This window comes from Xenopus tropicalis, chromosome 7, assembly GCF_000004195.4.
Source record: "Xenopus tropicalis strain Nigerian chromosome 7, UCB_Xtro_10.0, whole genome shotgun sequence".
NCBI lineage: Eukaryota > Metazoa > Chordata > Amphibia > Anura > Pipidae > Xenopus > Xenopus tropicalis.
The window spans coordinates 75,778,613-75,790,927 of record NC_030683.2 but is presented as its reverse complement, the minus strand read 5'-3'; the positions used below and the strand labels follow the sequence as shown (position 1 = coordinate 75,790,927).

Sequence of the window (12,315 nt, the reverse complement as noted above, 5' to 3'; positions counted from 1 at the left end):
TTGCTTAGAATTAGCTATTTTATAACATAATAAAAATTAGCATTAAGGTGAACCACCCCTTTAAATAGGGGCCTTCAGCATGAAATAAGTGCTTTAAAATTCAAAATAAAAACTTACATCTCCTATCTGAGTCCACAAATTCACCTGGCAGCCCTCCAAAAACCTCTACACCAACAGCTTTCAGAAGGCAGCATTCATAGGGCTTGAACTGGATGTTCATGGCTGGTCCTACACACGCATTCTGCACCCTTGCTCTCTCGGCCACAAACCTCTTCTTCACGCACCTCTTCAGGTCGCTGAATCGCTTATACACCGTGTGGTTATCATGGTGTATACCGCCTACAGCGCTCATACGATCCACTACCTGCTGCCACAGTTCTCTTCTTCTGGCAGCAGTGAGCTGACAGGACCTGGCACCAAACAGATAGTCCCATCGTCTCACGACTTCCCTAACCATCGCAGAATTTTCCTCAATGGTCTGTGGCTGGGCCCAGCCTCCTCCTCCTCGTGCACCGCCGCCTCCTCCTCCACTGGCCGGCCAAATGCTTGTAAAATGGTCGCTGGAGGACTTCCTATTTCGTTTTTTTAAAAAAATGCCATTCATAGCCAATTATATTTCCGAAAACGCTAATTTTTTCGTGTTTTTTGCGCAGCAGTACGATATTTTCATGAGAATATCGTGACTTTCGGAACACCAATACAAAATTATTGTGACTTTCGGAATGCTGTTTTCCCGCTGTGTACAATCGTTCAATAGGAAAATTTTGTGACTTTCGGATCACCAATACAATATTATTGTGACTAATTCGATTTTTTAGTAGGCATCTTCATGATATTTGCGATCTTCAGAAATTATCGTATCCAATCCGAATTTTTCGGGATTCGAACTCTTGTTTTGATAAATGTGCCCCCTAGTATTAAAACATTGTAGGACTCATCTATTAAAGCTCCAGACACAGGTGCATAGCACAATGGGGTGTAAAATCACTCATATACTAAGAACTTGTGTACAGAGCTTTGCTGCACTCTGGATCTCATGTTAGATTTATAAGACATGGCAAAGTGCAATGCTGTTGAATGCAAGTAGTCCTGTACTTAATGCATTAAGTATAGGGCTCTGCTGTACCCAGCAACTCTTGACACTCCAACCTAACTTTAGATGAAGGGATAGGGGTCACCTAAATCTTGCCTACCTCCTGGACATATATATTCAGTGTTGGAAATAAATGTTTTATATACTAAAAGTCTACAACTCTTTGTCCTCACTACATTTATGGTGTATAAGCTAGAAATAAGGTGTAAAGTGCAAAAGACTTGCACATTTTGCATCCCCTTTTGGCACTTTTCTTCCATTGCTATTGAGTTGGTTGACATTCAGACATCAGTTACGGTGGGTGGGTGTGCCACATTACCCACTTGTCATTACAGACAGAAAATGAACTGATATATTTTTGCATAAAACAAAAAAATTACCCATGCTAATATGATTTCAGATAAGTATCACATATGCATACCTTGCCATCCCGCTAGTGCTGTCTTGTCCTTGGATGGGGAAGCAAGGTCACCAAAAGTCTTGACATTAATACTAGATTACCAGCATGAAATATGCAGTGTACTGGACATTTTAGTTACTCCATATGGATTGTGGACTTATTCTGAATAATACTATTACCGTGACTGAATGTTCTCACTGATATAGGTTTGTCTCCTGGGGTACATCATGTTTTTATGTGATATCTTTCATAAAGCTTCTTTCTTAAGATAATGACAGGTCAGTATTGATGTTTAAACTAATGCAAAAATGCTATCCCAAGACCCAACTGCTCACTGAGCACCAGATGCCACCTAAAGTACTCTGAATGCAGCCTGAGACTATGACAAAAATATATCTATTTTGACAAAGTACCACATTTAAGTACTATCTATTTTTGTGGATGGCACTTTTGCATTAGTACAAATTCAATAGTGATCGGTCAGTATCACCTTTAAGGAGCTCTGTAACTACTGTTTTGACATGACTGTGAAACTTTTTTATCATTTATATAAAATATTTTTAATTCTAGATCTAGTTCTTCAATTACATGTGCTTGAAATGTGTTTCAGTAGGTAAGGGCAACTGTTTTATCCTTACCATGCTTTTATAAATTTCATTATTAGATCCCCACATTTATATATCTGAAGTCAGACTGTGATAAGATGACAAAAGAAGAGACAGAACTTCAAAAGGAAATAAAGAAAATCTTCAAGAAAGTAGACAGTTCAATTCCAAAGATCAGCTTCACTCACTTTAATAACACAACCAGTGCTAAGAACAGCAAAGCTACCATTATAAATCCTAAAGATAAGTACTGTGTTGGAGACTCCTTAACTGTCCAAGTTGATATGTTTGATCATTTGGGCAAAAGGAAGACCTATGGAGGAGACTTCATGACAGCAAGAATATACTCTCCTGATGTTAAAGCCAGTGCATCGGGGAGAGTAGAAGATCTAAGAAATGGCAGCTATCACATACATTATACTCTTTTCTGGCAGGGTACTGTGCAATTTTCAATCCTTATGGTCCATCCCAGTGAAGCAACTTCAGCTTTATGGCAAGGGAGAAACAGAGGCCATGGCTATGTAGCCTACACAGGAAGCTTTGTATACAAAGGCAATGAGGCAAAGGTAAAGTGTGGATTTGACCTAAATCAAACACATGAATTATGTGAATATTCTAATCTCAAAGAAGAGGAACATTTTTATTGTGAAAAACCTGTGAATATTCCATGTGGGTCCCTGAGGCAAATGATGAGTGTTTTTGTAGACTCTCACACGTATCTAAGTGAAGCTGAAAAATATCTGTTGGACAGGTAAGTCATACATCCAGCTCAAAAGTAACTAATTAGTATTTTATGCCCCATTTGAAGGCATTCGTATTTCAAACATGACGTGGTTATGCACATACATGGAAATAATGTCCCTCTGTCCCACAGAAAACATATATTATTCACCCTTTGCTGACCCTTAACTGGTCTAGTGCATACAGAATATTGTAAGTAAACCTCTGTACTATTTATAACTGTTAAAGGGTTAGAGCCATTTTTACTTCACCCTGTATACTGAACATATCTTTGAACATCAACACAAACTAAACTTAAGTAGAATTTTGGATCTGGATCCACATGTTAAACTAAATGTAGTAGTCCCGGATGGTTCTCAATAAGTGAATTTTTATATTTGAATTTAATGACCCACTGATTGTAATGTTATAACACTGTCTGTGAAAATACAGTACCGCAAAGCACATGTTTGCTGTTAAATAACTTTAACAAAGAAAGAGTAGAAACCACAGCATATGGTGATGGTATCTCAGGCAATTAAGAACCACTTGTGCCTTAATGTCTGTTGTACCCACTGCTGGCATCATATGACTGGAAGGATGTAAATAAGTACACAAGTAAAAAATTATAGCATCTAGCTCAAATATATATATATATATATATATATATATATAAAACTATATATTTTTCTTGTGTTATCTCAATAAGTCGGTTTATGGATGCAGCATATTCTATAACATTATAGTAATGACATAATTTAAATTGACCTTAAACAAATAATTGTTGTCATTTACTCCTGTGGCATGTTTAGGCAAAGTAATATCTGACAATAAAAAAAACAACGATACATTTTTAAAACTATAACTTTATGATTTTTATTCTTTTTTTGTGTTCCAAGTAATGGTCAACAAAATAAAATTGATTTTGTTGTTGCCCTTTCCTAAGCCAGAGAAACTGTGACGGCATAAAATAATACAGGTATGGGATCCCTTATCCGGAAACTCATTATCCAGAAAGTTCCAAATTACAGAAATTTCATCACTCATAGACTCCATTACTTACTTGCTTTCAAGGTTGAAACTCCCAAATGGCTGAGCTGTAAAATGTAATGGAAATGACTACTCCTACTCTTTGGTCACCCAAGTAGTTCAGTGTTTCTGTACCTGTATGTAATTCATTCTGCCCCAAATGATTAGTTACAGTGTATCATTTAAAGATGCGGTGTCTCTCTTTTTTAAAGATCTAATATCCGTGTTGAAATCCCGAAAAATTTTGAGAAAATTTCTGTTTCTCTTTGTAGTGGTAAGTATGATTTTTGGAATAAGACTAAGGTTAAATAAAATAACTTGTTCTTTTCTACCAAAAAAAGAACAATTTTCAGGTGACTTCCAGTAAATATAATAGAGGTTCATTATTGACATACTTTTATTATATTCTAAATTGGCCTATTCTTATCAACATTTTTGAATTTTGTGTCTTTCTGTTCTGCCTTATTTTAGCATTCAGAGGGGGGGTCATTGACCCTAAGAATCAAAAAGCTATTGTTTTTTGAGGCTATAGTTTGATTGTTATTGTTTGTTTTTATTTCTTATCTTTCTATTTAGGCCCTACCCTATTCATAGGTTCACTGACCAAAATTAATTCAAAAACAACAAAAAAGGAATACCAATTGCAAATTGTCTCAGAATATCACATTCTACATCATATTAAAAGTTAATTTAAAGTTGAACTTCAGTACTAAAAACTAATAGAGTTTAGGTCAGTAGTAAAACAATTTAGATCTTCCATGAACACACATATAACAAATAATGATACATAGAGGCATGTTTACAAAAGTTATACTATATGTCAAAATATTATAATCAAATATATTCACAGAAAAATAGTATAAAATAGTATAGTAAATAATAGTAAAAATAGTATAATACAGCCATTCCTTCAATATGCTTATCACCCAAATGCATTAAGTTCTTTCCAAAGGGTAGCTGAGTGGTAGCCAGACCTTTTAAACTGCTCTTTCAATATATTACTGGCCTATAACTCCCAGCACATTATATATTATATAATATATATAATAATATATAATTATTATATTATAATATTATTATAATATATTATCATGAGTTGATCATTGAAACAGTGAAAAATGAGCGAAACGCCCAAAATGACACATATTAAAAAAAATTGCTGCACGCGTCAAAAAATGACACATATGAATTTTTTGATGCGGGCGACAATTCACGCAAATCCATGCCTGGCGAATAATTTGTACTTTCCTCTTCCCATGTTATCCTGAATACAGCTGGAGATTACATAGAGGGATAGTAACACCATATACAAAGAAGCTCTTTAAAGAGACACTGACATGTTCCTCTAAAAATCCATAGGAATGTGTCAGTATTATTAAAGAATTGCAGGACCAAAATATTTCTGCCCAAACGTTCCGCCAAAGCAACCCCCAGGCCAGCCATATGTTTCTGAGCCAGCCCTCAGACATGCCTAAATGTTCATCTGCAGTTGCAACAATCACAATGGACTGGGGACGGCGCAATACTTCTACAGGCTAATTGCAAATGAAAACAGAACTTAAGCCTATAAAAGGATTGCGCCACCTCCACCCTAGTATGACTGACGCAACTGTAGAGGAGCCTTTAGCTGTGTTGGAGAGTTGGCTCAGGTAAGTATCATGGAGCTGGCGGTGGCTTTGTGGGACTTTGGACCAGAAATATTTTGGTGCTGCAAGTTTTAGTAATACTGACACATTACTGTGGATTTTTATAGGAATGTTTCAATATCACTTTCAAAATATGTGTTAGGAAGAAGAATATTGAAGAATGTAATACCTGTAATACCATGCCTGTGGGTTATAAAAATAACCTTTTATAACCCATAGGGATTGCTATCTTCCCAAAGTTCTTTAAGGCAAAGCATCTGCTCCCACATAGCAGGTAAACAAGTAAGACCCTACTAGTGGTGGCTTTCTTGCGAGGATAGGTTCACTGGAGATAATAGACTAGTCTGCAGTGCTGGCACTTGACTTCTCTGGATGAGTTCACTGGTTTTGCTCTGGTCCCTATAAACCTCTGGTGGAGCCATTCTGGCCATTCTGTCAGAGGGTAAGTACCCACTGCCCTGCAGATATATAGACATTATTTAAAAAACACAAATCCATAATATAAACTGGTAAAGTAACTCATAATATTCTATTAAAAATCATATTCCCATTTGAGACTATCTTTCTATAATAATGATTGTACCACCTACTTTGGAGACCAAAGGGGTACAGTGGAAGTGGGATTATTGTACATTTTACATAAGAATTGTTGGTGTCCAAGTTGCTTAAAAGGTAGAAAGTGGTGTTTCCAGACCTCCTCCTGTTAGCCAGTAATGTCACATCCTTTGTTAATATTGTATTTATTTTATTATCAATATGTTTTTTATTTTATTTTATTAGGAAATATAACAGAAGAAAAGAAGAAATGCAGCTCTGGATTGAACTATACTTTTCCCAGTGGCTATTTCTACCAGAATATGTGGAACCTCCAGTATTGCAGTATAGTGAGATATCGCAACATGAACAGTATCAATGAATGTTTGAAAGGAAAAATAGTATATATGACAGGAGATTCCACAATGCTTCAGTGGATGACTTACATCAGTAACCATGTCAATAGTAAGTTTAGAAACAAGCCATATATCAATACAGGTATTGGATCCCTTATCCTGTTATCCAGAAAGTTTAAATTGTGGGAAGGGTATTCATTTAAGTTGTTTTAAATTACTCCTATTTTTCTGTATTAAACAGTACCTTGTACTTAGTCCTAATTAAGTTGCATAAATCTATACTGGTTGCAAAAGTGGCCCACTGGGCTTATTTAATGTTTCATTTATTTTTAGCAGACTTATGGTACGGAATTCTAAATTACAAAAATATTCATTATCCAAAAAGCTCCAGGTCCCAAGCATTTCAGATAACAGGTCCCTTACCTGTATATTAATTGTCAGTAGTAAGTTAATAAACAAATTATATTAAATTATACTCATGTACATTAACTAGACTACTAATGAATTAAGAACCATTTAGTACAGTTAAGTACAGTACCATTCAGCCACAATGTCACAATTGGCAGCCACCACCATGGGCCATGTTACTTTAGTTACCTGCTTAGATCTCTGTGATTAGAATGCAGGTGCATGCCCAATGGAAGGTAACTCATGTTCCAGATTTAGTGTGGATTAACACTTTATTTACCAGTAGGTCATTTCAGCAGACACGAGGGCACCCATTCTGAAGCATTTGTCTGAATATTTGGAAAGGGATTTTTACAGTGAGAGCTGTGAAGTTGTGGAATTCCCTCCCTGAACCAGTCGTAATGGCTGATACATTAGATAGCTTCAAGAAGGGGGTTGGATGGCTTTTTAGCAAGTGAGGAAATACAGGGTTATGGGTGATAGCTCTTAGTACAAGTTGATCCAAGGAATGGTCCAATTGCCATCTTAGAGTCAGGAAGGAATCTTTTCCTCTCTGCGGCAAATTAGAAAGGCTTCAGGTTTTAATTCATCCAGGTTATGGTATATCTAGTATAAGTAAATCTAGAGAAACTGAACTTGTTAAGTAATCATTGGAGATATTTCACTAGTACTAAAATAGATAATGGTGACAGAAGCATTGGTTAAGGATAGCTTATCCAACCACCATAAATACATTTTATAGTCATCTATTTATAGTTTTCAAAACAAATAATCTCCTCTTCTGCTTAATCTGCTTACACTCCAAGGATATGGCTCATCACTATAATAAATAGATCCACCCTTTAAACTAGGACACAATCAGCCTTAAGTAGCACTGAACACAGCAAAGGAACTGAAACATGTTCTAAAGTTTTTGTTCCTTTTGTTTAATTCAGTTAAAATTTGGTCTACATAAATGACTCTTCGCATGGTCCATCACTGACAAATTTGGTTCTTGTTCTGTTTTAACAAATTTCACAAAAAACTGTTGCAATTCATATTTGAACATTTTAATAAGAATGTTGATAGTATCTAAGGAGAACCTCACTGAGCAAATACACTTAATTTATAACTTATTTACTCATCATAAATGACCACTATATTTTTCTCTTTTTAGGTCTTAAGGCATTTAACCTTTATAATGAAAACTGGCCAATGACACGTTTATTTGTGGACTTGGAAAGAAATATAAAAATAGAATGGAGAAAACACACAAACCCTTTCATGATGCTTGTTTTTCATACATTTAAGGAGGAGTATACGATTCCTGATCAAATTGATCACATTGGTGGTAACCAAAATACAGTCTACATATTTACTCTAGGAATGCACTTCCGTTTATTTCCTTTAGAACATTACATCCGAAGGGTCCTTAATATAAGACGGGCCATTGAACAGCTACTTTTACGAAGTCCTGAAACTAAAGTTGTTGTTAAAATGGAGAATACCAGTGAAATTGATGCAAGGATAGAAATGATGAATGATTTCCATGGCTATGTGCAATATTCAATACTAATCAATATGTTTCAAGGCCTTAATGTTGCCGTGGTAGATGCTTGGGACATGACTGTTGCTTTTGCAAGTGAAAATACCCATCCGTCAGAAGACGTGATAGCCAGTGAAGTGGATTGGTTACTAAGCTATTTGTGCTAGTAAAATCTGGAAATTGCCTAATAAGATGTTGACATACCTAAAAAACTTGAAGGACAACCAAACTACAACATATATATATATATATAAATATAAGTAGAATATGCTGCAAACGTCTGTATTGAGTCCACTTATTGGATTTGCAGAATAATGGCTTGGGGGTGGGCATAGTAAGCAATGTATCTGTGTTTGCTAATGACATAAAACTTTTATGCACAATTTAATCCATCCAAGTTGTGGATTTAACGTTGATAAATGTAAATTTGTGATTTAAAAATATGGAGGCCATTTAAACTCTTAATCAGGCTCGGATTTCTGGAAAGGCCACAAAGGCCCGGGCCTAGGGCAGCAAGATGTTTAGGGGCAGCAAGCAGGCAGCCCTAACATCTATATAACTGTCCAGTCAGCCAAAACACCCACCCACAGCACACTATGTAACTGACTGTCTGTGTGGTATGGTACTGTAAATTTATATTCATGATTGCCATTTCCACAATGCCACCCCTACACATGCCCACATGCTTTATTAAATCTTATAAATATGACCCCTTGTCTGGAGAAAAGGAAATCACTGTGTATCTGTCTGTCCACACATGCGCACACAGCATTGTGATGTCACTCTGAGCACGGCCAGGCCCAGACATACACCACCGGTTCTCTTTTGTCTGTGGGCAGCACAGCAGCTGTGGAAAACAAGGCAGGATCAAGAAACCGCAAAGGAACAATGGAACAAAGAGAAAGAGAATGGGACCAATACACATTGCTGAGAAGACCACAGAAAAAGTTCTTAATTTGTTGTCTAAAGTATTGTCAGAATTGCATTTACAGGTGTTGAGTAAGGGTCTCTCCTTCTCCTAGTAGAAATTTTGACATATTTGAAACAATATTAGATGTTAATCAATTTATTTGGAAGATCGTCCTTAAAAAGTATTTTTTGCAGGAAAAGAACAACACATGCTCAGAACCAAGAATTGAAGAGAAGGATAATAGGACACTACTAAATTTTAAATAAAAGCACCTTCTACCCTACTCACTTTAGGGGCCTCTAATAGAGGGTGCTCTGACTGTAATCTGACTAGGGAAGAATGGGGTGCTCTTAAAGAATTGAAAGATGATGACTCAATTGTCATTAAACATGCAGATAAAGGGGGGTTTGTAGTGGTTTTGGATGTAGAAATGTTTAGAACAGAAGCATTGAAATAACTTGAAGATAAACAGCTTATAGATTGCTGAAATTGGATCCAACAAATGATTTCATGAAGTTAACTATCCTGGTAGACAGGTCCTGGAGAGAGGTTTAATCAATAATTTAAGGAGAGGGAGTTTCTCATCCCATAGCACCCGGTCATTCCAACGTTTTACCATCTTCCGAAGGTGCATAAAGCGCAAAGACACCCCCCCCCATTGGTAGACCTACTGTATCTGGCATAGGATCACTCAATGAACATCTTTCTGAGTGGGTCGATGCACAGCTTCAGCCTTTGGTTCTATGTTTAGAGAGCTATGTACATGATACAACACATGTTTTACAAAAACTCACAAACACAAGTCAGTTGGGGAGGTGGATATGGATGGGCCACATTAGATGTGACCTCTCTATAATCATCTATCCCACATGGGAAAGGCTTAGAAGCTATCAATTTAGTCAATATTCTAAAAGGTATTTATCCTTAAGGCAATTCAGTATCTTCTAGAACACAATTATTTCATATTTGATTCAGAATTCTAACTGCAGAGTTGTGGGACCACCATGGGAGGGAAATTCACGCCCTCCTTCGCCAACCTATATATGTGTTGATGGGAGGAGTCCCACCTCCCTGCAGATTTGAGAATTCATTTAGTGCTATATGTTTGTTACATTGATGATCTGCTTTGTATTTGGCAAGTTCCAAGTGAGAGGTTCCATATCTTTGTCAATTTGATTAACAATAATAATTTGAATTGATATTTTACAGATAAATTCTCACATAAGGAAATTGAATATCTGAATCTGAGAGTCAGGAGGAACTGTTCTACCGATATGAAATATTCCATTCTAGCAGGGGATATGAAAGATCGCTTTAGAGAACGAGGCTATAGAGGAACTGACGTCGAGAATGCATGTGTGAGGGCAAAAAAAAACATTATTAAAGTCAAAAGCTAAAGGACAGGATAGAAGCTGGGAGAACAAAATATCCTTTATTACAAGATATAGTAGACAATATAAGAGGATAGTGCAGATAATTAAAAAAAATTCTTGCCAATATTATATGCTGACCGGGACTTCTTTGAGACTCTGGAACCAGGAATTGGTTAGAAGAGCTCACACTCTAAGGGATATGTTATCCCCAAATCTGTTGATTAATAAAACTGGTAGTAGTAAACATTTTTTTGATGTGAAAGATTGCTTTAAATATGGCAGCCGTCGCTGTGAACATCTAGAGGTCTCAAAGGAATTTCGGTCATCAATTACAAATAAGAACTATAAAGTACAGAGTTTTATTAACTGTAATAGTACAGCGGTGATCTATTTGGTTACCTGCCAGAAATGTATGTATGACATGTATGTAGAAACAGTATGTAGGATGCACCATGCGAACCTTGAAAGATAGGATAACATATCCTAACATATTTGTCAAATTTACAATACTAAATATTCACATAAAAGTAATATCAATAGGCACTTTGCAGAATGTAACAATAGTGATAAAAAAAAATTTTCAGTACAGGCAATTAAACAAATAAAAATTGGAAGAGGGGAAGAGAGGAGGAGATACCCTTACTTTTCTAAATAAACGTGAAGTGTTCTGGATTTTCTACCTGAATACACGTATACCTTTGGGGTTGAATTTTACTTTTGATGTGACTTGTTTTGTGTGATTTTTAAGGTTTTATGGTTTAACCCTGTGATCTGTATGTTTCAAGTTAAGAAAATCTAAATGGGAATGGGACTAGTGAGGTGCCATCTAGTGATTGGTTTTAATTTGGAGTGTGTTTTAAACTATATATATTTGTGTAAATGACCATTTTACTCTAAACCTATGATTAAGTGCTGGGTAAGCATAAAACGCATCAGGCTTTGTATATGGGGTTTATTTTTAATGGAGTGTAATAAAGTTTATAATTTTTAACTTTTTGTAGTGCGGATTTATATTTGGTAGCACAGCAGCTGGGCCTAGGGGGGCAAAAAAGGTAAATCCGGCCCTGCTCTTAATGGGAGTAAGTTGGGCAAATCGTTGATGGAGAAAGACCTGGGGGACTTTGTAGATAATAAACTTTGTTGTAGAAACCAATACTAGTCCACACCTAGCATAATGTACAATAAATAGACTCACCCGCCGATTTCTACTCTGCATTTGTTTTATTGTGCTCATATACACATATATTAGGATACTTTTTTTTAACCCTTACACCCCACTTCTAGTGACGTCATTTCCTTTGCAAAATACTGCAGAATGGAATTTTACAACTGCAATTCCCATAGTATACAAGTGACGTGTAGTCTCCATTTACCAAGTCTGATGGCATAGTCCTTAATGTACAACATATTTAACACATAAAGAACTTGCAAACTGCCACATTCGGGCCTATCCATGGTGTTCCAAAACATGTCATTGTATTTTCATTTTAACCACTACTTTAACATTAACCTTATATACTTCCTATATAATAGAAAACAATTTATGCAGCCATTATGTTTCATAAATCTTTCTAGATCATATGAAATGTTATTTATGCCAAAATGGGTCTATACTCTTTCATTCAAACTGTCTAGTTTCTGTCTTTTTGTAGCAACTTTTGTTAATGATTATTCCCCTATTGGCATTGGTTATACCATATTTATCACCTGTTATTT

The 12,315-nt window shown here is 36.0% G+C and overlaps 1 protein-coding gene across 2 annotated transcripts in view; it reads left to right on the top strand.

Annotated features, from left to right (window-relative positions):
* Positions 1-11,799, top strand: part of nxpe4 (neurexophilin and PC-esterase domain family member 4) — a 49,530-nt gene extending 37,731 nt beyond the window's left edge. The window contains exons 4-7 of one of the 2 annotated variants that reach the window (XM_018096018.2): positions 2,158-2,849; positions 4,060-4,121; positions 6,274-6,492; positions 7,948-11,799. In XM_018096018.2, coding sequence (XP_017951507.2) covers positions 2,158-2,849; positions 4,060-4,121; positions 6,274-6,492; positions 7,948-8,483 — 1,509 coding nt within the window. In that variant the 3' untranslated portion in view covers positions 8,484-11,799. The remainder of the gene's footprint in view (positions 1-2,157; positions 2,850-4,059; positions 4,122-6,273; positions 6,493-7,947) is intronic. The other variant, XM_031906096.1, reaches the window with a different exon arrangement.
* The last annotated feature ends 516 nt before the right edge of the window (positions 11,800-12,315 follow it).